The sequence below is a fragment of the Mus caroli genome, unplaced genomic scaffold (assembly GCF_978045245.1).
Source record: "Mus caroli unplaced genomic scaffold, Mus_caroli_1 scaffold_2, whole genome shotgun sequence".
NCBI lineage: Eukaryota > Metazoa > Chordata > Mammalia > Rodentia > Muridae > Mus > Mus caroli.
The window spans coordinates 96,615,746-96,641,844 of record NW_028227257.1 but is presented as its reverse complement, the minus strand read 5'-3'; the positions used below and the strand labels follow the sequence as shown (position 1 = coordinate 96,641,844).

General features: G+C 41.8%; 1 protein-coding gene and 2 pseudogenes across 2 annotated transcripts in view; 1 reads left to right on the top strand and 2 right to left on the bottom strand.

Annotated features, from left to right (window-relative positions):
• The window catches only part of Itgav (integrin subunit alpha V), an 83,193-nt gene that overhangs the window by 16,656 nt on the left and 40,438 nt on the right, over positions 1-26,099 (top strand). For both annotated transcript variants that reach the window (XM_021184294.3, XM_021184288.3), the window contains exons 3-8: positions 6,965-7,056; positions 13,948-14,062; positions 20,451-20,512; positions 22,279-22,324; positions 24,412-24,537; positions 25,272-25,316. In XM_021184294.3, coding sequence (XP_021039953.1) covers positions 6,965-7,056; positions 13,948-14,062; positions 20,451-20,512; positions 22,279-22,324; positions 24,412-24,537; positions 25,272-25,316 — 486 coding nt within the window. The remainder of the gene's footprint in view (positions 1-6,964; positions 7,057-13,947; positions 14,063-20,450; positions 20,513-22,278; positions 22,325-24,411; positions 24,538-25,271; positions 25,317-26,099) is intronic.
• LOC147005883 (DNA (cytosine-5)-methyltransferase 3-like pseudogene) lies at positions 2,890-3,960 on the bottom strand (annotated as a pseudogene).
• On the bottom strand, positions 16,907-17,051 carry LOC147005882 (small ribosomal subunit protein uS14 pseudogene; annotated as a pseudogene).

Below are 26,099 nucleotides of genomic sequence, written 5' to 3'. Positions count from 1 at the left end.
AATAGAAGCTTCTCTCATTTCTTTTGGATATTTCAGCATTCTTCATTTAAAAAGAGTGGTATAATCTTGTCCAAAAGATGTTCTTTAGTCATAAAGAGAAGAAAAAAACTATTTGTTTTAGGGTAACAGGGTATCCTCATCTTAAAATTCAGCATAATGTTAATGATATTTTAGTTCTCCAGCAAGCTGAACCCTGTATGTCTGGGCAGTGGCTTGTGAAACACTCTGGAGAGCATTAGATACTCACACTGACTGGGTGCTCCTGTTACGGCTTCTGCCCTGAATGAAACATGCCCTCCTGGGAGTTTGGTGGGGCACAAAGAACATATTTTGGAAGCTTGGAAAAAAAAAAAAGAATGTTTAATTTTCAAGTCTCTAGTGATTTGCTTCATGATTTTATATTTATTTTATTAGTTTTAAAATAGAGTTTCTCTGTGTAGTCCTGGCTGTCTTAGAACTTGATTTGTGTATTAGACAGCCTTGAACTCACGGAAGATCTGCTTGTCTCTGCCTCCCAGGTGCTGGGATTCAAAGCAGGCCACTGTGCATTTTCCGCCCCCAACCCCCGAAGTTTATTTGGGTAATATGAGCCAGTTGTATAACACATTTGAGGTAAAAAAAACAATGTTTCTTCCAGCCCTAGAATCCCTGATCTGTATTTTATTTCCTTTTTAAGAGTGGCAACACAGTCCAGCAGTCTGGGCGGTTCAGCATAGTGACAGCGGGACAGCAGTGATGACTTCGGGGCTGTGACTCAAAATATTTACTTCCCTCATGTTATCCAGAGTGGCTGCCAGTCCCTGCTAGGTCCTGAATGAGCTGCCTGTGGGTTTGTTTGGAGAGCGGCCTTTCCTTGCTTTCTCCCGCCCACTCTATTCACACTTCCTTTCAGCGGGGCCACTGTCTGATGTGGACTCTAGTATTTTAAGATTTGGGCTCTTAGTGAAGACAGACTTCCTTTGCAGCAAGCTTCTTGAAAGGATGGAGATCTGGAGTCGTGGCTGTTGAAGCTGGAGGCAGTTAGACGTAGTAGATGGCGTGTATATGTGTGTATTTTTATGATTATTGACTTAACTTTGGGTGTTACTATAGGCCAGTGCATATATATATATATATATATATATATATATATATACCAGCTGTATTTAGTGATGTACTTGGACATTTGGTGAAGATTTGTGTGTATGGGTGTTTTACCTGCATGTATGTCAGTGCATCACGTGTAGGAACTTCAACCATTGGATCCCCTAGAACTGAAAACACAGATGGTCATGACCCACCATGTGGGTGCTAGGAATCAAACTGGATCCTCTGGAAATGCAGCCAGTGCTTTAAACTGTGCCATCTCTCCAGCTTCGGAACTGAAAACATTGAATGCATGCTGCTTTAAGGCATGGCTGTTGACTCTGAACACTCCTCCATTTCAGAGAAGCTCTGTGTTGTTTTGGAATGAGTGCCCTTCCTGCTGCCCGACTTCCTCTAAGGGAGTAGTGTTCAGTTGAGACCTCTTTGGCAACTCTTATCTTTAAAAGTACTACAATTCATAGCAGTAGCAAAATTATGATTATGAAGTAGCAGTGAAACAGGTTTATGGTTGGGGGTCACCACAACATTAAGAAATGTATTAAAGAGTCACAGTATTAGGAAGGTTGGGAACCAACTGTATTAAACCGTCGCAGGTCAGGCAAGTTGAGCACCACTGCCCTAAGGAAGCCAGGCCTTCTAATATTTAATGTAATGTAATTTGTTTATTTATGTTTTGAAGACAGGGGTTCTACTTGCTTGAACAGGCAGCCCTCAGACTCTTGATTTACCAGCCTCGGTGTCCTGCGTGCTGGGGTTACAGACTTGCATCACAATGTCTGCCTTAAATTAGTTTTTAAAATTCCTGCTTACATCCAAAACATATGTCTGATATCTGATGCTTTAAAAACAAAACATAACAAAATGAAAAACCTCTGACCAGTATTCATTTGTTCTTAGTAAGTGGTAAATATGTTTTCACATGGAAAAGAACTATGGATTTTAAACTGGTTGATAAGCATAAGACCAAAAATACAGAATTTGCATGTATTTTCTGTGACTTTTCTAGCTTACATTAATCTCGATATCCACAGAGACAAGTCCCTGAGAAGCATTATGGCAAGAAGTATTTTTTTTTTCCTTTCCTTCTTTTTTTTTTTTTTTTTTTTTTGGTTTTTCCAAACAGGGTTTCTCTGTGTACTCCTGGCTGTCCTGGAACTCACTTTGTAGAACAGGCTGGCCTCGAACTCAGAAATGCGCCTGCTTCCGCCTCTCGAGGGCTGGGATTAAAGGCACATGCTTTTAATCCCAGCACTGGGGAGGCACAGACAGGCAGATCCTTGAGTTCGAGGCCAGCCTAGTCTACAGAGTGAGTTCCAGGACAGCCAGGAGTACACAGAGAAACCCTGTCTCAACAACAAAACAAAGCAAAACCAAACAAAACCAAAAAGGATTCCCTCCCTCCCTCCCTCCCTCCCTCCCTCCCTCCCTCCCTCCCTCCTTTCCTCTTCCTCCCTCCCTCCCTTCTTTCTTTCTTTTCTTCCTTTGTTTCTTTCTTTTTATAACATATAATATATTTTAAGTGGAACACAGACACTTGGGGATGCACATGGGCTTCTCCATGAGGATCTTGTGCACAGCAGTGGGTGCCTCCCATGCCCACAGTGAGCTGCACAGAGGCATCTGCATCTTGGGAACCAAACAGGAGAAACCCTTTTCAAACAAGCGGAAGAAATCGCTGCAGTGGGAAAGGCACAGGGAAAGACTGCCCTGGATCTAGGACAGCCTCCCTTTTCACTGTATGATTCATTGTAAAGAGGAAGTGAGCTCTGAGAAAAATATCTGAAGTATTCTGGTAGGGGGGAGAAGGCAGTTCTTCTCCAGGAGCTCCAGGCTCTGGGTACCAACGTGGCTCTTGTACTGACTTGGGCTTTCAGGAACTGTTCCTTCTCTGATGTCAGGGTCTCGTGCATGCTTGCTCCCTCTCACCCTCCATGTCGCTGCACACTCATACAGCATTCTGGAGGATCTGCCGCAGACATCCTGGAGGTCATAGCTCCATCTCGAGTTAGGCTGCTGAGGTTTGGTCATTCTTAGTCAGCAGTGGGTTGCTGACAAACGTCCAGAAGAAGGGCTGCAGTCAACCTGGGTGCGGTCATGTGTACTATAGGACCCGGTGGAATTGGAACTGGCACCAGCCAGGGCAGTGGTCACAGCAGTAGCCTAGGGGTTGTGTTGAGCCATTTACACGAAGTCAAAGGGGCCTCATCCTTCCATGTCTCTCCTTGCGATGTTTGTGACAGCTTCTGAGTTCTTCCGTCTTTCTCCCTCAAAACCAGATCCACTTCCCCAAAGCCCAAACTCTTTAGTTCATGTTCAATATCCCCCCCATGTGTCAGCACATGCCCTGCCTCACCCTTCCACATAGGCACTGCCTTGCACATCTCCCCGAGGTTTGCCCCATCCAGGTTATGGAAGGCCTTTAGCTGGTGGAGCCATGTCCTCCGCCTCTGCAGCAGGCTGCTTTGAGAGAAAGGCAAAGGAAGCAAACCTGGCAGGCCATGACGTTGATTCACTCTGAGGTCCCAGGACCCACCAGGATATCTACTCACTCGAAACAGTAACCAGTGTACAGTAACCAGTGGTACAGTCAGGGCTATATAAAAACTGGTTATCCCTGAGCAGGAGATGGAGCTAGCTCTAGTTCAGGTCCTCACAGAAAAGGAAGAGGGTTTCCAGGAACTTGTCCTTATGTGGGAGACATGCTCCTCCCTCAAACAAGGGCTGCTACACGTACACCCGGAGACTTCCACGACAGGCAGATAGATGTCTTTGATGTTCTGTCAGCTCACGGTGACTTATCACTTGATGATCTCTCTGCCTAGGGGGTGAGGCTGAGGACAGCAGTTTCCTGTAGTCTACCAGTATCACGTCCATGATGTGATCAGCCTTCAGGCTCAGGAAGGGTTTCAGCCATTGCTCTTCCAGGTGGCCGACAGGGTCAGGGGCAAAGCTATCTGGAGTCACCACATTCCAAGAGAGAGAGGGCCTTGGAGCAAGAGGAAGGTGCCTCCTAGGAATCACTGAGGTTGTCTGCTAGAAGGACCTGTGTACCGGGGATGGTATAGGAAGAGGTATTTTGTATACCATTTTGTTTTATATTTTATTTTATTTCTATACTGTTACCAAGGTCATTTATTTTTAGTTATATGTATTTTTGAATGTCTGTGGGTGGGTATGCGCCATATGTTTGCAGGTGCCCTTGGATTTCATTGGATCCCATGAGGCTGTGAGTCAACCACCATGGTACTGGGAGCTGAACTTGGGTCCTCTGGAAGACTAGAGCATGCTCATCACATCTGAGCCATTTCTCCAGCTATTTCTACCTTGTCTGTCTGTTTTGTAAGGAGAGTTAGACCATGGTGGCTGTTCCAAGCTTCTGCTACTTGACAGTGTACAACAGCATCCGGTGCTACTGTATACAAACTTAAAGCAAAGTATATTTCTTGAGAAAAACATTTGTTGAGGCAGTTTTAGAAAGTAGCGTAATTAAACAAAATTTTACAAGGAGGAAATGTCTTCTAAACATCCAGGCCTAAAATAATTGAAGAAAAATGACTTAGCACAGGGTCATTTTCAGCACAAATGGAGGGCGTTCCTCAGCACAGTGGAAAGGACCTTCACAATTCTCTTCCTGACTTTTCCTCCCCTGTTGTAGAGAACAACCCTTAATTCCCTTAGAATCCAGGAATGCCTACTCTTTTATTTCTTTGCATAAAACTTGGTCTAGAGCAGTGGTTCTCAACCCGTGAGTCATGACCCTTATGGGATGTTGTATGACCTGTACACAGGGCTCACCTAAAACCGTCAGGAAACACATTTGCATTATGATTCATAACAGTAGCCAAATTACAGTTATGAAGGAGCAATGAAACTAATTTTATGTTTGGGGCCACTATAACAGGAGGAACTGTATGCAGCATTAGGAAAAGCCACTGATCTAGAAGGTATTTCTTTGTTGGTACTGTACAACTGTATTCGTAGCCTCTCATGATTGTATTGTAGTAGACATGCGATTCTATAAGTATATGCTGGGTTTTCAGGTAGCATTATTATTTCAAGTGGAAGGAATGAAGTTTCCCATGCAAATGAGCCTTGAATACAAAGGCTTTATATAGAAATGAGACTACCTAGTTCTGTGGACTGAAGACAGGCATAGGGGAGGACTTAGGTATCAAATGGGCAGATCTTGGGGCTTTGGCAGAAGTATATTCATCAGAATAATAGTGAATAGTGTGCCATGCTCTCAGAGGATATATCACCTTAACTTAGCCATGACCCAGTCCTATGCTTCACTGAGATTCCCATGTGTAGTGGAAGAACACATAGATTTGACTTGAAAGATTATATATGAAGGTTTCTGTCTTAGTCAGGGTTTCTATTCCTGCACAAACATCATGACCAAGAAGCAAGTTGGGGAGGAAAGGGTTTATTCAGCTTACAATTCCATACTGCTGTTTATCACCAAGGAAGTCAGGGCTGGAACTCAAGCAGGTCAGGAAGCAGGAGCTGATGCAGAAGCCATGGAGGGATGTTCTTTACTGGCTTGCTTCCCCTGGCTTGCTCAGCCTGCTCTCTTATAGAACCCAAGACTACCAGCCCAGAGATGGCACCACCCACAAGGGGCCTTTCCCCCTTGATCACTAATTGAGAAAATGCCTTACAGTTGGATCTCATGGAGGCATTTCCTCAACTGAATCCTCCTTTCTCTGTGATAACTCCAACTGTGTCAAGTTGACACAAAACTAGCCAGTACAGTTTCATAAATCGGTCTGAAATAGCTCTTCATTGGAGACCAAAAGAGATACAAGGTATTCACTAAACTATTATGTGGCTATGAAATGGGGATATTGCACAACATTCAAGATGATACCAGAGAACTACCCTCACTCATTATTGTTTCGAGGGAAAAATGGTAATATGTATTTTAGTAGTAATTTTAGTGTATCTGAGATATTTGGCTTGAAATACCTATTTATGGGTGAAAATGCATGCTTTATGCTCATGAAAGCATTCTTTAGGAGAGAAGCCAAAATGTCAGCAGAGGCCATTTCTTGGTGGTGTTTAGGCCTCTCTTTACGTACAGCTCTATTTTGCTACCCTTTGCCATTCATCGGGATTCCCTGTGTTCTGACGTCAGTACATGCCTTCATGATATGGCAGGAATGCCTGGGAACAGAACAGGTGGCCACAGCGTTTGTTATAGTTACTCAACAATTTAGGTAATTTCACTGGAAAACCTACCTTATGATGACGTTTCCACATCTGTGATATAATTGATGGTGTTTGCAGTAAACCTGACACACTAACACGCCCTTTTCTTTCTTTTAAATTTTAATATTATGTGTATTGGTGTTTTTTCCTGCGTGTATGTCTGTGCACCATGTGTGTGTGCAGGGATCTCAGAAGAGGACTTCCTGGACTAGAGTTACAGATGGTTGTGAGTTGCCAAGTGGGTCCTGGGAACTGAACTCCAGTCCCCTGCAAGAGCAGCAAGGACCTTTAACCACTGAGCCATCTCTGCAGCCCCCACACTTCCTGATTAGCTAATAATAGTCCTAAGCTATGTAAAGTACAGGAGATACTGCAGTGTAGGCAAAGTGACTAATCAAAGGGACACTTTTGTTTTTGTTTGTTTGTTTGTTTTTGAGAAGTGATCACAGTATATGGCTCTAGCTGCCCTAGAATTCACTTTGTAGACCAGGTTGGCTTTGAACTCACAGAAATCTGCCTGCCTCTGCCTCCTGAGTGCTGGGACTAGGGGTTATGCCCCCTGCCCACCACAAAGGTACACTATTCTGAACCTGGCCGGATAGAAATAGATTCTCATGTTCTAGAACAGTCTGACTTGTTTCTGACCACACACACTGTTCTTTTCCAGGCAACCGAGATTATGCCAAAGATGACCCACTGGAGTTTAAGTCCCACCAGTGGTTTGGAGCCTCTGTGAGGTCAAAGCAGGATAAAATCTTGGTAAGTCTTTAGGAACTACCTCAGCTGAGGGGGGCCGGTTTAAGTGGCGCACAGGAAGTCTTGTATGTTCAAGTTGGTAGTGAAATTTGGTCTGGTCTTTGGTGCAGGCTTCTGATCAAAGGTGGGCCGTGGGAGCATGTTGTTACTGTTCCCTCCTGCTGTTTCCCAGGTTTCTGCTTCCGCAGCCTGCCTGCCCACACTCTTTCTCTCTTCCAGCTCAGTTTGATAGTCTCCGAGGCGCCATTGAACAAAGTCAAATCCTGTTTTCTCACACACCTTTTATTTATTTATTTAAGCATAGTTCTTTGTTGATTCTTTGCGAACTTCACACCTTACACCTCAGTCCCACTCAATTTCCAGTCCTTCCATATCCGATACTTTCTACCGTTTTAAACACGCCCCCCCCCCAACCAAAGAAAATTAAAACAAACAAAACAAAACCCTGCCGCGTGCCCTTTACCCAATCATCTTTGCTTGTAAATATTCATTGCGATGAGTCATCGGTCTAGTTTGAGGTCTTTGGCTTCTGCTACCCCATCAATACTGGACCCTCTCAGGTATCCTGTTACCTTTTGTCTTGGAGATCCTTCGGGAGATCCTGCGGGACCTCCAGCAACTCATAGATGGGGGTTGATGTTGGGGTGGGCCAACTCACAGCCCTGAATCTAGGTCTGAGTGGTAGCTGAGTTGGTCAGCTGACCAACTCTCCCACGCCCATGCCACCAGGCCAACTCTCTCTCACTGCCGAGGTAAGGGCGGGGTCAGCTCTTCTGTATCGTCACCACTGGTACCACCACACAGTGAGGGGCGGGATCTGCTCACCATGGTCCTCAGACATCAGCATGACATCAGGCAGACTGCTGATGACTGCTGCATGGCCTTAGGTTAGGTAACGTGAGCCATGGACATCGACACAGACCTCTACTGCTGTAGGACCACAGACCCTGACATGGCCCTTGGGCACGACCTAGAAATTATCATGGCCTCAGGTGCCACTCGCTACTCACCTCAGGCTGTTCCTCACCACACTCCAGCTCAGCCTCTTCATGGCACAGAAACCACTCCACTTCTCTTTCTTCCCCTCTCTCCACCACATATTTGCTCATCACAGTGGTGACTGCCTGCCCATCCTTTAAAAAACGATTTTATTTTATATGTACGAGTGTTTTGCCAGCTTGTATATCCCTGCACTGTCCTGGAACTCACTCTGCCTCCGAAGTGCTGGGATTAAAGGCGTGCGCCACCTCTGGCCGGCTCAACATTCATTCTTAATAAAAGCCCTAGAACAAGTAGGACTGTAGGAAACCTATTCCAACATAATAAAGGTTATATATGACAAACCCATGGCCAATATCATCCTAAATGAATGAAACCATTAATAAGCGCCATTAAAATCAGGAATGGGAGAGGACTGCCCACTGTCCCTACTGCTCATCCATAATGTGATTGAAGCATTAGCTGGAGCAATAAGGTAAGAGAAGGGATACAAATGGGAAAATATCAAGTCAAATTATTTTCAATTGAAGATTATATTATCTTATATCCAATGTTCCCAAAATTTGACTAGAAAAATTGTAGAAATTATCAATAATTTCAGCAAAGTGTTATGATACATAATTGACTTACAAAATTTACTAGTCTTAACACATAAGCGTAACAAGCCTGCTGAGAAAGAGATCATAACAACAAAAATAACAGAAAGTAACAATCATTTTTCCTTAATATCTCTTAACATCAGGACACGCTCCTCTTCCCAGTTCCTCAAATTAAATAAAATATTTAGAATATACATAACAAAATGGGTAAAAAGCCTCTACAATGAAACTTTAACTGTGTGAAAAAAGAGTTGAACAAACATGATAATCTGAAGACCTCCCAAGTGTATAGCTTGGTAGAATTAACATTGTGAAAAAAGACCTTCTACCAAAACAGTTTCCTGATTCAATGAGATCACAATCAACATCCTCATCTCATTCTTCTCATAAATAGAAAGAAAATCCTCAAATTGATATGGAACAACAAAAGACCCAGAATAGCCAGTTATGAGTCCTAGATAAGTGTTTGTTTCTATGCCTTCTGCTCGTTTTAAGTGCATCTGTTTATGACCCCAACTTATATATATATATTTCTATTGAGTCAATTTTCCTCCATATTAGAATGGCTACTCCAGCTTGTTTCTTGGGACCATTTGCTAGGAAAATTGTTTTCCAACCTTTTACTCTGAGGTAGTGTCTGTCTTTGTCACTGAGGTGTGTTTTCTATATGCAGAAAAATGCTGGGTCCTGATTACATAAGTCTGTTAGTTTATGTCTTTTTATTGGTGAGTTGAGTCCATTGATGTTAAGAGATATTAAGGAAAAGTGATTGTTACTTCCTGTTATTTTTGTTGTTAGAGATGGAATTATGTTTGTGTGGCTATCTTTTGGGTTTGTTGAAATATTACTTTCTTGCTTCTTTCTTTTTTTTGTACTTTTCCTCCTTGTGTTGGTGCTTTCCATCTCTTATCCTTTGTAGGGCTGGGATTGTGGAAAGATATTGTGTAAATTTGGTTTTGTCATGGAATATCTTGTTTTCTTTGTCTATGGTAATTCTGATAGGTCTGCCTTCATATGTTACTTAACCTTTTTCCTTTACTGCTTTTAATATTCTTTCTTTGTTTAGTGAATTTGGTGTTTTGATTATTATGTGATGGGGGAATTTCTTTTCGAGTCCAGTCTATTTGAAGTTCTGTAGGCTTCTTGTATGTTCATGGGCATCTCTCTCTTTAGGTTAGGGAATTTTTCTTCTATAATTTTGTTGAAGATATTTACTGGCCCTTTAAGTTGGGAATCTTCGCTCTCTTCTATACCTATTATCCTTAGGTTTGGTCTTCTCATTGTGTCCTGGATTTCCTGGATGTTTTGGGTTAGGAGCTTTTTGCCTTTTGTATTTTCTTTGACTTTGTGTCAATATTTTCTATGGTATCTTCTGCAGCTGAGAATCTCTCTTCTATCTCTTGTATTCTGTTGGTGATGCTTGCATCTATGACTCCTAATCTCTTTCTTGGGTTTTCTAACTCCAAGGCTGTCTTCCTTTGTGATTTCTTTATTGTTTCTATTTCTATTTTTAGATCTTGGATGATTTTGTTCATTTCCTTCGCCTGTTTGATTGTGTTTTCTTGTAATTCTTTAAGGGATTTTTGTGTTTCCTCTTTAAGGGCTTCTAGCTGCTTACCCGTGTTCGCCTGTATTTCTTTATTTTTTTTTAATATTTATTTATTTATTATTAGTTATTTTCTTTATATACATTTCAAATGCTATCCCGAAAGTCCCCTATACCCTCCCTCCACCCTGCTCCCCTACCCACCCACTCCCGTTTCTTGGCCCTGGCATTCCCCTGTACTGGGTCATATAAAGTTTGCAATACCAAGGGGCCTCTCTTCCCAGTGATGGCCGACTAGGCCATCTTCTGCTACATATGCAGTTAGAGATATGAGCTCTTGGGGGGGGGGTACTGGTTAGTTCATATTGTTGTTCCACCTATAGGGTTGCAGACCCCTTCAGCTGCTTGGGTGCTTTCTCTAGCTTCTCCATTGGGGGCCCTGTGTTCCATCTTATCGTTGACTGTGAGCATCCACTTCTGTATTTGCCAGGCACCGGCATAGCCTCATATGAGACAGCTATAACAGGGTCTCTTCAGCAAAATCTTTCTGGCATATGCAATAGTGTCTGGGTTTGGTGGCTGATTATGGGATGGATCTCTGGGTGGGGTAGTCTCTGGATAGTCCCTCCTTTTGTCTTAGCTTCAAACTTTGTCTCTGTAACTCCTTTCATGGGTATTTTGTTCCCTATTCTAAGGAGGAATGAAGTATCCACCCATTGGTCTTCCCTCTTCTTGATTTTCTTGTGTTTTGCAAATTGTATCTTGGGTGTTCTATGTTTCTGGGCTAATATCCACTTAACAGTGAGTGAATATCTAATGACTTCTTTTGTGATTGGGTTACCTCACTAAGGATGATACCCTCCAGATCGCCTGTATTTCTGTAAGGGAGTTATTTATGTCCTTCTTAAAGTTCTCCATCATCATGGTAAGAAGTGATTTTTAGATCTGAATCTTGCTTTTCTGGTGTGATGGTGTACCGAGGACGTGCTATGTTGGGAGAATTGGGTTCTGATGATGCCAAGTAACCTTGGTTTCTGTTGCTTATGTTCTTATGCTTGCCTCCTGCCATCTGGTTCTTGCTAGTTCTACCTGCCCTTGCTATATCTAACTGGAGCCTGTCCTTCCTGTGATCCTGGTTGTGTTAGAACTCCTCAGAGTCCAGCTGTCTCTGTGATCCTGTGATCCTGAGATCCCGGGTGTGGCAGAGCTCCTGGGAGTAAAGCTGCCTCTTGGACCCTGAGGTTTTGGTGTGATCAAGCCCCTGGGATCCTGGGATCCTGGGATTCTGGGCGTGTTAGAGGACCTGGGAGTGGAGCTTCCTCTGGGTGTTGTGGGACTAGCTGCAGAGATTGGGCCCAAGGTCTGCTCAGGGCTCCGACCCAGACTGGAAGCATTTATATTTTATTTCCTTCTATTTTGCTCACTTTTTTTGTTTTTGTTTTTTTTTTTTTTGGTTTTTTTGAGACGGGGTTTTTCTGTGTGGCTCTGGGTGTCCTGAAACTCACTCTGTAGACCAGGCTGTTCTCGAACTCAGAAATCCACCTGCCTCTGCCTCCCAAGTGCTGCCACCACTGCCCAGCTTGCTCACTTTTTAAATGTCTCTGTTAATACTTCTTTTTTTTTGTGAGCATCCTAACCATTGGGGGTGTTTTTGAGTTCTACTTAGGTCTCTATTGTTTTCTCTAACTAACCCATTTACCCAGAGGGTCCTTTCATTTCCCATGTCTGTGAATACAATCTATACATTACACTCTCCAAATCAATATCTCTAGCTATTAGTTGGCCCCAACATTTTAAATGGGTACTCCTAACTTATGTCTGCTATTTTTTATTTGTCTCTCTAATAGAGTACTATGGATGGAGATGGTCAAAGTGGGGTTCTTGTTACCCTCTGTCAAAGAGCACGAACAATCAACAGGAGTAACTTATCCCTGGATGGTTGGCTTCCCACTCCATCAGTGATCCGCCTCCGAAATGCATCTCTTGATAGGTCTCCATCCTTGCTCTCCGCCCTGCAGTTAACCTTCACCTTTGCTCATGCAGGCCAGTGTAGTTGTTCCTCTCTGTCAGTTTCCTCTCATGTCTAGGCTACAGTCTGTTCTGCAGAGCAAGACTTCAGGGAATCTGCAATTCCCCCTTGATGAAAACAGTGGAGTGGCTTTCTATCTCTGAATTTTACCAGCCAGGCACATAAACATCCCTAAGATCAGGCTCATTGTAGTTAGGGTTTCTATTGCTGAGATAAAACACCATGACCAAAAGCCACTTAAGAAGGTTTATTTCAGTTTACACTTCCACTTTATAGTCCATTACTCGAGGAAGTCAGGGTAAGAGCTAGAGGCAGGAACTGAAGCAGAAGCCATGGAGGGTTGCTGCTTACTGTCTGGGTCATCATGGCTTGCTCAGCCTGATTTTTTTGTGCCACTCAGGATCACCAGCCCAAGGGTGGCTCCACCCACAGCGAGCTGTGTCCTCCCACATCAGTGACAGAAAAGAAAATGCCCCACATTCTAATTTGGTGAGGGCATTTTTTTTTTTTTTTCTTTTTCAGTTGAGGTTCCCTCTTCCAAAATGACTCTAGCTTGTGTCAGGATGACATAAAAATTAGCCAGCCAAAGGATATGGGCTGAGTTTCTGTTACCTCAGTCCATCTTAGCTATTTTAGTGACACTTGTCTTTGGGTTTATTTCTTCCGTATCCCAGGCCATTTCAACCAGTACCTAGTGTTATGTCCCTTCTACCCGGAGCGTTTTTTCTTGATTTTTTTTATTCAGCCATTTCATTTTGTTCAGTGTTCACTTTTAATTTCATTTTCTCAGAGAGTCCATCGTAGTTATTTCATTTTTACTTACATTTTTAAAAATATGAGAATGAAGTATGAAGGAAAACTCTGCTAAAGGGTTGAGGTTTCAGTAGGACCTTGGAGGATGACCTGTCAAGTGTTAGTCCGTAGAGCGGAAGGCTAGGTGTGAGATGGGGCTTGTGAGTTGCAGAGATTGATGGCTGGAAACCAAGCAGGCCATGCTGCTCATCCTCCCTGCAGTCCAGGACCTGCAGAGGGGCAACGCCTCCTGCTCTGAGTTTCACCAGAGTGGATAGGAAATAGTCCGAGGCCAGGGTTTCTGTTGGAAAGTTATTATAGAAATATGCTGAGCTTTCTTCTAGCAACTTACACTGTTACATTTTTGCAAGTTTTATGTGCCATTAAAGCGTTCACTATTAGGTTGCTTCTGTGAGATATTGAAATCAAACCCTTGGAAAGTTCCCACAGTTTACTTGGAAAGTACATAGGAGAAGCGCTGCAGGGTACTTTTGCTTACTGCTCGTCTTACTCGCTGTCTAACGTAGGGGCATCTCCTACACGCACGACAATGGGATTTAGTTCAAAAGGTGACTCAATCTGTGACCTTCAGCTCAGAAGCTAGAACTAATGGTTCATGAAACAAGAGCTCCGCTGACTGCTAAAGACAGGAAATATGAGCTACGAGTATAGTCTTCAGAAAATCTACTCCTTATTGTACCTGGAAAAACTTCGAAGTAACAGAGAATCTGAAGAAAACCAACAAACCAACCAAAACAACAACAACAGCAGCCCTTCTTTTAGAATCTTTATTTATTCCTGTGATAAAGCAGAGGCTGGGTTTGAATTTTTCAATGTTTAGTGCTCTTGTATTCTGAGTTAGTATAGATACTAGGATTGTTAGTTTTTCAGAGGATTCTTGTACCATGGACTCTACCTTTGTTTTTTAGGCCTGTGCTCCATTGTACCACTGGAGGACTGAGATGAAGCAGGAGAGAGAGCCAGTTGGAACCTGCTTTCTTCAGGACGGCACAAAGACCGTTGAGTATGCTCCATGCAGGACAAGTATGTATGAAAAGCTGCACCGTCTCTTAACAAGAGACTCTAGGAGCCTAGTTTTTGTGTGAGATGCATGTGTGTGCTTGTATGACAAATTGTGTGGACATTGTGAGGTTAATAGAGCAAAATGACCTAACTCATACAAAGCTCATACAAAGAAATTACAAATGTGAATTGACCATGTTTCTAAGAACTCAGTTTGGTCATCCTTGATTTGTTATAATTAATATCTACTCTTGGAAATATGTTATGTCCAGTCCTAGTTAGTGAAAAGACGTTTATGTAAGCTTCTCTCAAGGAGAAGTGGGCATCACAGTTAAAGATTCTGAGTCACTAGATCAGGCCTGAAACCTACATTTTAATCAGGCTCTCTAAGGTCGTGCTTTTGCACCTAAATTTGAGAAACACAGTTGTAGGTGAATAATGACGTTAAAAGAAAAGGACAGTGAAGATAGTGTTTAGGTTTCTTAAGTCTAAATGTGCTAGGCTTTGCTTTCATTTTTGCTTCAACTAACATTAGTGAAAAGCCCACGTGTCTGTTGGTTGCTCCAATGAAAGTCACACCCAGGTGATGCCTTGCAGGTATCATTTGGCTACACTTTTCTCTGCATATCTTTCTTCCCCTGGAGATCCCAGACCTTTTGCAAGCCTACTTCTTGTTGAATTGCCCTGACTTTACGTTCTCTTTATACCGAAGACATAAAAATAAATTGTCCAAGCTGGGCTGTGGTGATGTATGCCTTTAATCCCAGCACTTGGGGGGAGTCAGAGGCAGACGAATCTCTGTGAGTTTGAGGCCAGCTTGGTCTACAGAGTGAGTTCCAGAATAGCCATGTCTTGGAAAAAAAAAAAAAAACAACAAAAAAACCCAAAGTCAACCAAGCAAAAAAATAGGTCATTCAAATGCAGTCTTGCCTTGTCTATGAGGCATATTCTACAAGATATTCCAGCGACACCTAAGACCATAGGTAGTATGAAATTCTACATGCTACTAAATTTCTTTGATGAATCATTTATTTTAGGCAATTTCCCAAGTAGTGACTTCAGAACAGAATTAACAGTGAGTAACTGAAACAGTTAACAGTAAAATTATGCCAAAAAATGGGGAACTCCAGGTAGTCTACCTGGTATCTTTTATGATGCTCAACCAAATAGTTGAGCAGACAGAATTAATCAGCAAAGTCACAACAGGTAAAACACTTCCTAAAAGATTCATCTCCACATTAGCTGACGTATAACATTAGATCAAAGGAATGACAGTCTTCCAACTACTAAGTATTTGAATCTCCAGGGAATTGCATTTTTTTAAATTAAACAGTTATTTCTTAGTTGACCACTTGATCATCCTACCTATTGTAAATGGGAAATACACATCAAGGGCTTGCTACCTGTGTAGAAAGCATGCCCTGCCTGGGTGGAGGAAGTCAGAGCTCCATCCTCTGAGCTTGGTGCCATCTGTCTCACTACATTTGTGTGGGTGGTTAGGTCACAGTAGCATCCTCATTGGTAGTGTGTAGGGAATGTAAGGACCACTTTAGTGTTTTTAATGCTGGTATTTCAAAAACACTTATATTGAAAATATAACTTCATAGCTCTGAGGAGAGAGGATGCATAATCCTGTGTCAGTAAAGCTGACATGGAATACATAAGTCCATACATTCACACGCGTGCACACAGATTTCGGTGCATGTGCACGCACAGGCACACCAACCATCACTCTTCTCATTTGAGAAATGTGGAAACAGAGACTCGGGACAGGTGGAGCATAGTCCTCCGTATATTCCATGGTACCAAATGGTCAAATAAGAATTTGAACCCAGGTTGTAATATTTTTTTCTTTTGGTGCTAGATGCTGAGCTCAGGTCTCATGTATGTTAAGCACTTTTACCCCTGAACTGAACCCCAAGTCTGTCTTTACTAACCAGAGCATTTGCTTTACATTTCTGGTGCATGCCTTTAATCCCAGCACTTGGGCGGCAGAGGCAGGCAGATTTCTGAGTTCAAGGCCAGCCTGGTCTACAGAGTGAGTTCCAGGACAGCCAGGGCTACACAGAGAAATCCTGTCTCGAAAAAACCCAAAAAACAAACAAACAAACAAACATGTCTGAAAAGAGCATTTAGCGATGCATCTATGTGCAGCTAGTCCTTTTTTTTTTTTTTTTTTTTGGCTTTTTCAAGACAGGGTTTCTCTTTTAGCCCTGACTGTCCTGGAACTCACTCTGTAGACCAGGCTGGCCTCGAACTCAGAGATCCACCTGCCTCTGCCTCCCAAGTGCTAGGATTAAAGGCGTGTGCCACCACTGGCTGTGTAGCTAGTTCTTAATGTTTCCATTATTTGTTTTAGACATAAAAATTATGAAGTAATAAAGTCATTATTTCCTAAGATACATTCTAACTACAATGTTCTGTGACTTGTGAACCTGCCTTTGCAAACACCTTTAAAAAAAGATTTTTATTTTATGTATATTAGTACACGGTAGCTATACAGATGGCTGTGAACCATCATGTGGTTTCTGGGGTTTGAACTCAGGACGTCTGCTCACTCTGGCCCTGCTTGCTCTGGCCCAAAGATTTATTTATTATTATATGTCAGTGCACTGTAGCTATCTTCAGACACACCAAAAGAGGGCGTCAGATCTCATTATGGATGGTTGTGAGCCACCATGTGGTTGCTGGGATTTGAACTCAGGACCTTTGAAAGCGCAGTCAATGCTTTTAACTGCTGACCCATCTCTCCAGCCCTACAAATACCTTTTTTTTTTTTTTTTAAAGTTCTTCACATTTTTATTCTTTGTGCACAAAGACAAGTATGATCGGTTCCACTTGGTAGTCAGTTGAATCCATTCAAGGTCACTTAGTACTGCCGGAAGCACTGGCATAACATGTTCAGCCCGTACTTGCGGATCAGACCATGGCGGTTGGAGCAGATGCGGCAAGAGCGGGAACCCTGGCCGAACTTCCGTGGGTGACTCCAGTAGAGCTGTTGGTGACCCATCTTCACCCAATGAGGAGAAAGGCCAAATACCTTTTTTTATGGGAATTTAGCCACACCCATTTGCTTATTCACTGTCTAGAAAGTTGAGTCATTCTGGAGTTGACATAGTATATGACCCCTGTTTCCTGAAGTACTTAAATGTCTGGATCTTTTCAGGAAAGGTTTATGGAACTCTGGTCTAAGTAAAACATCTCAAAGAAAAGCATCATAAAACACATAGACAGAGGAAATGCCTCTCTTAGCAAACCAGGCTATAGTACATGCTATTTGGTCAGACCTTTGACATAGGACATACCAGCAGGCTCCAATTAAGAAGGCTGAAACTTACCCAGAGTGGACACTGAGGAGGAGTAGAGCTTGAAAGCCTGGGTGATAGCCTCCGATTCCCCTGGCTGTGAACCGGAGCTCTGGGCAATCCCCTTAACCACGCTGAGCCCTCACTCCCTTATTGGTAAAACACTGATTCTGCCCAAGCCTTTCCGAGGTACTGCTTGGTTTATGTTTTTCTTTTCTTCTGTTTCTTTTTAAAATTCTTCTCTCATGTGTAAGTGCCCCCTCTCTCCCCTCCTCCCAGCACCGTTTGATATTTCATGTTCATTCATGCTTCAGTAACCTATACAGTCCAGAACAGGATGGTTCCAGTTTTGTGAGGCTGCATGCTGACCTCTGTGACTTTGCCTGCTTGGCTGTGGTGGTTTATGCTCTTGTGTGCTGGGGTTGGCTTTGTCTTTTTTGTTGTTGTTGTTCGGTTGGCTGCTGATTCATTGATTTTTGTTTCTAACATGACCTATGTATACAGCCTGGATAAAGAGCCTCACTCTTAGCCTCCCAATTACTTCTTTATTGTTTGTGTTTGCTTGTGGCTTTAACAGCAATATCCAAAGTCACACTTGGCCTTAAGCACTAACCAGATGTCTGTCTGTTGAAAGGCTGACATGGTGTGGAGATTCTTTGAACACTATGCTCCCCTGAATCCATTGCTCCCGACCTCTAATTTTGATAGCCATATTTGGATAGTTAAGGTTTCTAGTTTTTTCTTCCACTTTTCAGATAATGGATATCAGGTTGCTGATCAAAATAGCACAGCTCAGTAGTATTCAGACCCATACTACCAGCTGGTTGGCTGTTGACAAGTCACGTAATGCCCCTAGACTGGTCTTTTGAACCTGTGACTAGTAATTACAGCTCTCCAAAGATTGTTCTGAGCTAAGTGAATCGCTTCCGGTAAGTGCTTAACACAAGCCTGTGACCTCTCTGTCCCCAGTCACTCGTTGTCCAGGCTTGACAACTGGAAGTAGTTTTGGCTATCGGAGGAGATAAACACTGAGCCCTTCACTGAACTAAGCTGTTGTATTCAGAGAGTTTTTAAATTGTCAGAAGCACCCACTTTAGTACGTGCCTGTCGAGGATATTTTAAAGAAGTTGTATTTTCAACTGGATATCTCAGGAAACCAAATAAAGCAGATAGTTGCATAGTACAAATTAAAAAAGCATATCTTCATAAACGGCTTATGACCATTGCCCAGATGCAGCTTGAATGGAGGAAATGCATGGTGGAGATAAGGTTGAAGTACAATTCCTTGGTGTGACTCACTAGACACTGGAAACCCCAGTCCACATTTTTCCTATTCCCTCTTGGTTAGAAAAATTTACATTACAGTAGTGTTACACTTTTGTGGCCATTTTCTTAAAACAAAAAAAAATATTTTATTGTGTAATCTTGGGGCAGTTCCCAGATTTTTTAAATTGGGTTCCAAGATTGGAAGGGATTGTTTGCCGCCGCCCCCCCCCCCCCCCCCCAATTCTTAGAAGTTTGACATTATGATTAAAATGAACTAGTTTTGGTTTCTGTACTTGAGTGGCCTAACTGGGAGTAACTTATGATGTATCTGCAATTCAAGGAAACAAATTTTTTTGGTAACTAAAAGATGGCATCTAATAAAGGAAGAATTAAAAAAAAAACCTGAGCTGCCTCTCTATTCTGGGTGTAGCATTGCTCATGATTAAAGTTAGCTTAAATTAATTGGCCAGTTACTTAGATCAGAATCAGTCACTTTTCCTGAGACTTACAAAGAACAAACAAACAAAACAGAGTAATTACAGGAAAGCAAATTATTGACTGCTGTAGTTGGAGGACACTTGAGAGCCATATTTAAACGAACTTAATCAGCTCCTATGACTGTAGCTGCAGAATAGTTGTATAGTTTACTCTGCAGATAACATTAAGTTTGGACTTGCAACTTTCTGAAATTCTGCATGGTGCTATTTGTAGTTTTTGTTTTTGTGATAGGGTCTCTTGACATAGGTCTGGTTGTCTTGGAAACTCACTATGTAACCAGGCAGGCCTCGTTTCATGGAAATCCTCCTGCCTCTGCCTCCCGAGTGCTGGGATTAAAGATGTGTGCCACCCCTTCAGACCCCCCCCCAACTAGTTTTTGTGTTTTATCATCGTCTGTAAAATGTATACATAGGAAATATATTATTAAGACTGTATGGATGGGGCTGGTGAGATGGCTCAGTGGGTAAGAGCACCCGACTGCTCTACCAAAGGTCCGAAGTTCAAATCCCAGCAACCACATGGTGGCTCACAACCACCCGTAATGAGATCTGATGCCCTCTTCTGGAGTGTCTGAAGACAGCTACAGTGTACTTACATATAATAAATAAATAAATAAATAAATAAATAAATCTTAAAAAAGAAAGACTGTATGGATGTCTTTGTTGTTTTTCCTAATAACTTTGCAAAGACATAGCAACTGTAAGGTAATGGGGAGAAAGCATTTCAGATAGAAGACTTAAATTTGCAGATGAAGGCTCAGTGGTTGTTAATGTAAAATGGGTCATTATTGGGTATCTTTTTGAAAAACAAGATATAATTGTGTAGAAAATGTACATTATATAGAGCACATTGCATCTCATAATATTTTGTGAGATTTTAAGTTATGTATTTATTTTGCATACTCTCAATGTTTGATGCATTGTGATACAAGCTATAATATTTCTGTGAGTTGTGATTGGAAAAAGTAGTTTAATTCAGCTGTGGCAACATGTGCCTTAATCCTAGCACTTGAAAAATAGAGAAAGGAGGATCCTGAATTTGAGTCCATAGATTGTATGGATAATATAGTGGAATTCTTAGGATCTTAGCTGATCTTTCTGGTCCTTGGTGGCTGGCCCACATGCTCTACTCAGCAGTGTCTCTGTTTTGTATCTGGGATCAGCAGATGGTCCTGATGAGCAGATGAACATGGGAGCTAGTGTAACAGTAGCCGGGTGCCTGAGGGGGTGCTGCAGAGAAACCGTGGTTCAACAACAGGAGGTTTATTTCATGCTTTGTTTGTGTTATTTGCTTGTTTTGAGGTTTGTGTATATTTCCCCCCCCTTTTTTTTTAATTTTAGAAAATATTGATGCTGATGGCCAGGGATTTTGTCAAGGAGGATTCAGCATTGATTTTACTAAAGTAAGTTCCCATGTAAGATAGATTCAGATCTTCCTTTACTGACTCAACTGGCTTTAAAAATATGTGCTCCTTACTTCAGCTTTTCAAGAATTATTGTGTTTTAATGAAAAAGTATGATGAATTGGTCCATTCATTTTGATATTCATTTCTTTCATTTTGTTATTCTTTGATTTATAATATTATCCCCTTCTTCATAAATATTGCTTATTTAAAATGGTGAGATAGCACAGTGAGACTGGGGGAAGGTAGAAACCCCGCTTAGTAAATGATAGGTAACTCTGACGGCATTGGAGTTCCCAGGGCAGATGAGATGGGCTCAGCCAGTGAGGGCGCTTGCCACCCAAGCCTGATGACTTGAGTTCAGTCCCTGGGACCCATATGAACTGACTCTACAAATGTGTCCTCTAATCTCCATATGTACACCTCCCCTACTTACATCATGCCCAACACAGACACAACATAGACACACATACAGACACACACACAGATACACACAGATGCATACTCATAACTTCCACATCTACACATCCTCAAACACACTCTCTCTCTCTCTCTCTCTCTCTCTCTCTCTCTCTCTCACACACACACACACACGAAATTTCCACTTACGGAAAATTATAGACTATTACAGTTTTGTTTTCAACTGAAATTGTTTTTTCACAAAAGCTATTAATAGGATTTTTTTTTTTTTTTTTTTTTACAAAATTAGTTTAATTGCATGAAAGCTGAGAAACGAATCTGTTTGCCATCTGTTTTTTGTCTGTAGGTGCCAAGTGAAGCCGAGGCAGTTTAATCATGGTGGAAAATCTCATGAGCAGGATTCTAATTTTAATTAAGCTGACATGCTCCTTACACTCGATAGTTTTTAGTCTAGCTAAATAAAGAGTTCATCAGCATTTTTAAAGACAAACTTTCTTAAGTATGCTTCTTTATGATTTTTTTGTTTATTTTAGCATCTTTTTTTTTCCTCAGCTGTCTAAACGTGTTGGATATCAAGATGATAATATTTAATACATTGATTTAAAGTAGAGCTTCCTGGCCCTGGGGGGGGGTGGCACACACCATTATCCCAGCTCTGAGGAAGCTAAGGCAGACGATTGCAAGTTCCTAGCTACCTTGGCTACACAGTGAGACCCTGTTTCAAAGCAAGGACACCCAAAGTAACAATAACAGCAATAAATGTGGAGGGTAAAGTTACAGGTGCATTTGGGAGGGAAATGGCCTGCCTCTAGCAAGAAAAAAATTCCAAGACACCATCATGTACAAACACAAGATACCTTGAATTAGACCCTTACAGTTTGTTACGGATTTTTAAAAATGCTGGTGTCTTTACTAAAATTTTCCCTCTGAAGCCACATATCTTTAGGTTTGTGAGATACTAAAATAGGTTTTCTTTAGCAGAACATTTCTTAGAGATCATTAGAAAATTTATCTTAAGTAATTGTAAATCTACTATAGGAAGTTAGCAAACTTTTTCATATTGCAATCAAATAATATTCCCACCAGTACTTCCTTCTGAATGTACAGAATAGCCCAGATCTTCAGAAAAAAATGTTTCTGTGTTAGATGAAGTTATTACATTCCTTCTTAATTCCTCTTGGAAGTTACTTCATACTGCGGAGGCTGAGATGCTGAGGCAACAGCTTGTGACTTAATTATGATGTTTTTAGTCTGTGCATAAGTACCTGTAATGCTTAGTGCACTGAGGGTGGGGTCCATGCTCATGGTTTTTAAGCATCGCACTTCTGTTCTGTGATTTGATCTAGGCTGACAGAGTACTTCTCGGTGGTCCTGGTAGCTTTTATTGGCAAGGTAAGTTCAGAGTTTTCAAATGAATACTAGTCTACTCACATGCCCATGGTATATTTCAAATTATACTAAAAAAGAAATAGAAAATGTAATTTAAGTATATAAATTATCTGTTATTCAGTATTTTTAGGAAATAATTTGATGTGTATTCTATGGTGTATATTAAATGAACATATATTTTAGATAGAAAACAACAATTTTAAAGGTGAATTTAAAGTAAACATATAGAGTAATTTTTAAAAGTTTGTTTTGTTTTTGTTTTTTGTTCTTTTGGTAAGTGGTTTGTATTTTATTTTTATACTCCAGACACCATGGCATATGCATTAGTAAGTATAGCCTGCTGAAAGCTAGGTGTTTTCAATTGCTTATTAGAATACCCAAATGATTGCTTTAGTCTTTCTAATCACTGCCCTTGAGGACTTTAAAGGTTAGCTTTTAGCTGGACATAGTGATCACATCATTAATCCCAGCATTCATGAGGCAGAGGCTGGCAGATCTCTGAGAGTTCAAAACAAACACATAAAAACCCAACTTAACTTTTAAAAAGTAATTAAATTGGTGGTGATATAAAGATAAAACACTGTATCCATTCTAGAAAAATCTTACTACAATAGCCATCTCATTGCTGACATTTTGAGGGAGGGAGGGAAAAAAAAGAGAAATCACGCAGTAGAAACAATGTTATAAGACATTGTATACAGTGTATACAAGACTAAAATCCAAAGAGTATCTTCATTTGTTTGATTTGTTAGAGAAACATATTTATGTAGCTAATATGCTCCTTGTTTAGTTTCTGTTACAGAGAGCTGTTCACAAGGTCATAGCTCTCCTTTCTAAACAGCCCAGTCTAAGGGGCTTTGTTTGCAAGCACTAGAAAGGACATGATATGACTGTATCTGTTTGAAAGTCTTCTTCACTTTGATTTTTGCTTTTTCTTTCACTCTGATTTTCCGTATAAGGCTCTTTCTGGGAAATTCTGAGCTTTCATTCCGTGTCTAGACAGAGATAGAGAGAAAAGGGAAAAGGGGTCAGTGGTGGCACATGCTTTTAATCCCAGCACTTGGGAGACAGAGGCAGGTGGATCTCTGAGTTTGAGGCTAGCCTGGTCTCCAGAGTGAGTTCCAGGACAGCCAGGGCTATACAGAGGAACCCTGTCTTAAAAAACCAAACAACAACAACAACAACAACAACAACAACAACAAAATAAAGAATAAATGAAAAGTTGAGAAGACATCTAGAAAAACCAGGCATCAACAGCAACAGCCTGGGCCACTCTGAGAGACACACTAGCTAAGACAGAAAAGTGTGTGTTCTGTGAGTTATGCAGCTATTGGAAAGTTTTAATTACATTTTATTTCTGTGAAACAAAGGCAGCATTTTAAGAAGGTGCAAATGAAGAAATAAGGGCTGCTGCTTTCTTGTTAGGCAGAACTGCTCTGACAGCTTCCGTTTATAGCCTGGAGTGTGCCACTTCCTGATGGAGTACTTATAGGCCTGTGGGGCTTCAACCCCTAGCTCCCAGTTCAGGGGAGAGAAAACGTAAAATACCAAGCTTGGATTTGTTTTTCTTCTTACTAAGCATGCCTTAACCTGTTAGTGTAGCCAAGCGAGTAGAATTGGGTATTTCTTCCAAACAACTATGAATGAAGCTAGATTTTGTGATTCTCAGTATCCCATTAACTTATTTAAGACATCTCTTCTAAGATGTATTGATGTATTGATATCATGTTTATATAACTGGCCTGCAATATACAATTAAAAGGCTCAATTCACAGAGGATTATTTTACACAAGGTTTTTTTTTTTTTTTTTTTTTTTTTTTTTTTTTGGTTGTCAACTTGAGACTAGTAATTAGAAATAGTAATGTCTAGTCAGGATCTGTAGGAAGCCCAGCCCTCAGAGCTGAGGCAGAAGAATTGAGTTCGAAACCAGCCTGGAGTACATAGTGAGACCCCATGCCACGAACAGCAAAAGGAAACGAAACACCAGAAATAATAATCATATCTAGCCGGCACTTTGTTCACGAAGGCACCACTCTGATGTTCCCTTGAGAGGGCTACTTCACTCATTCTTGTCTTCCCTCCACCACAGGTCAGCTCATTTCCGACCAAGTGGCAGAAATCATATCTAAATATGACCCAAATGTCTACAGCATCAAATATAATAACCAATTAGCAACACGGACTGCACAAGCAATTTTTGATGACAGTTATTTGGGTAAGTAAACACAAAATATACAGTTGCCTGGAGATTTGGGATGGTTGCCCTGTAATTTTGCATATACTACTTTAAGTAAAAAAACAACAATCACTGTGAACTAGGTTGTTTAAAAAGCGTCAAAGGGGCAGACAGCGTTGAATGGGTGTTGAACACATAGGTTATGCTCTAATTCAGCAACTAAAACGGAAGAAAGTGCTGATTGTACATGGCTAGTGATAATAACCTTGAAATGTCACTCCTGTGCTCTGGGCGTTGTCTGTGTTTCCTTCATATTGCTTATATAATCCTCGCAAGTCTGCCGCACACACCATTTCCATGTCTGTGTGATGAGGAATGATGTTGAGGGTCAGGGCAAGCTGCTTGCCCATTGTACCAAGTCACGGCGGAGGCCTTTTGACTACTGGCCTTTTGGACACAGGTTTTGGTCTGAGAATACATCAGTGTTTGTTCTCCCTCTTTAAGTTTCTTTGTTATTTATGGAAGCAAGTCACACCACGAGGGGAGGACTTGATGACTGAGAATCTGTTAGTCCTTGTACCTGCAGACTTCCCTGTCTTTAACACTCCTTGTCTTAGTTTTCTAATACGAACCGGATGCTCTTTTTGAGTACTTGACCGACTCGCTTTAAACTTTTCTTGTCACATGTGTGTAAATTCTTTACCCCTGGAGGAGAAAGAAGCGTCAAAGAGTCTGAAGAGAATCACCGTGTCTCACCTTTCGTTCCTGTCTAGGTTACTCTGTGGCCGTGGGAGACTTCAATGGTGACGGCATTGAAGGTAGGAAGAACTTGGGTTACCCATCGTGTTCTCCAAATAAGCGCTGGAAACACAAAGGCTGGAAAGCTTAGCAGTTTGCAATCCTGGCTGTGGAACATACAGAAGGAAGAAAGTGTCAGAGGGGTGGGGTTTGGGGGGGGCGGCAGGGGACAAGTTCTGCCTGGCAGGACTGCTGGGGGCCTGGAGCTCTTTGCCTGTCCCTTTTGAGGCCCTGGTAAATTCTGTCTGGGTGGAGAGGCTTTTCCTCTTCTGGGTTATCTGTGGCTTGTGGTCATAGTCAGGAGCAGGCTGTTCCTCCTTCCTCCTTGCCCTGCTTCCAGTGTAGTCAGCCTGGAAATCACATAGGTCCTGCTTCTGGCCCCAGCCACAGTCTCATTTCAGCTAGGTATTGTTTTTCCCTACTGTAATATAACTCCCCCCGCCTTGATCTTTCTGTTCCTGTTTAATAAGATGGTGAGTCATTTGAGGGCTTACATGCATGTTTTTGAGTTCCTGGCTGTCCTTGAACTCACTCTGTAAACCAGGCTGGCATCAAAGTTAATCTGCCTGCCTCCACAGAGATCCTCCTGCCCCTGCCTACTGAGTGTTGGTATTAAAGGTGTGTGTGCCACCACTCCTGGCATATTTGAGTTCTTTTTTTTTTTTTTTTTTTTTTTTTTGGTTTTTCGAGACAGGGTTTCTCTGTGTAGCCCTGGCTGTCCTGGCACTCACTTTGTAGACCAGGCTGGCCTCGAACTCAGAAATCCGCCTGCCTCTGCCTCCCGAGTGCTGGGATTAAAGGCG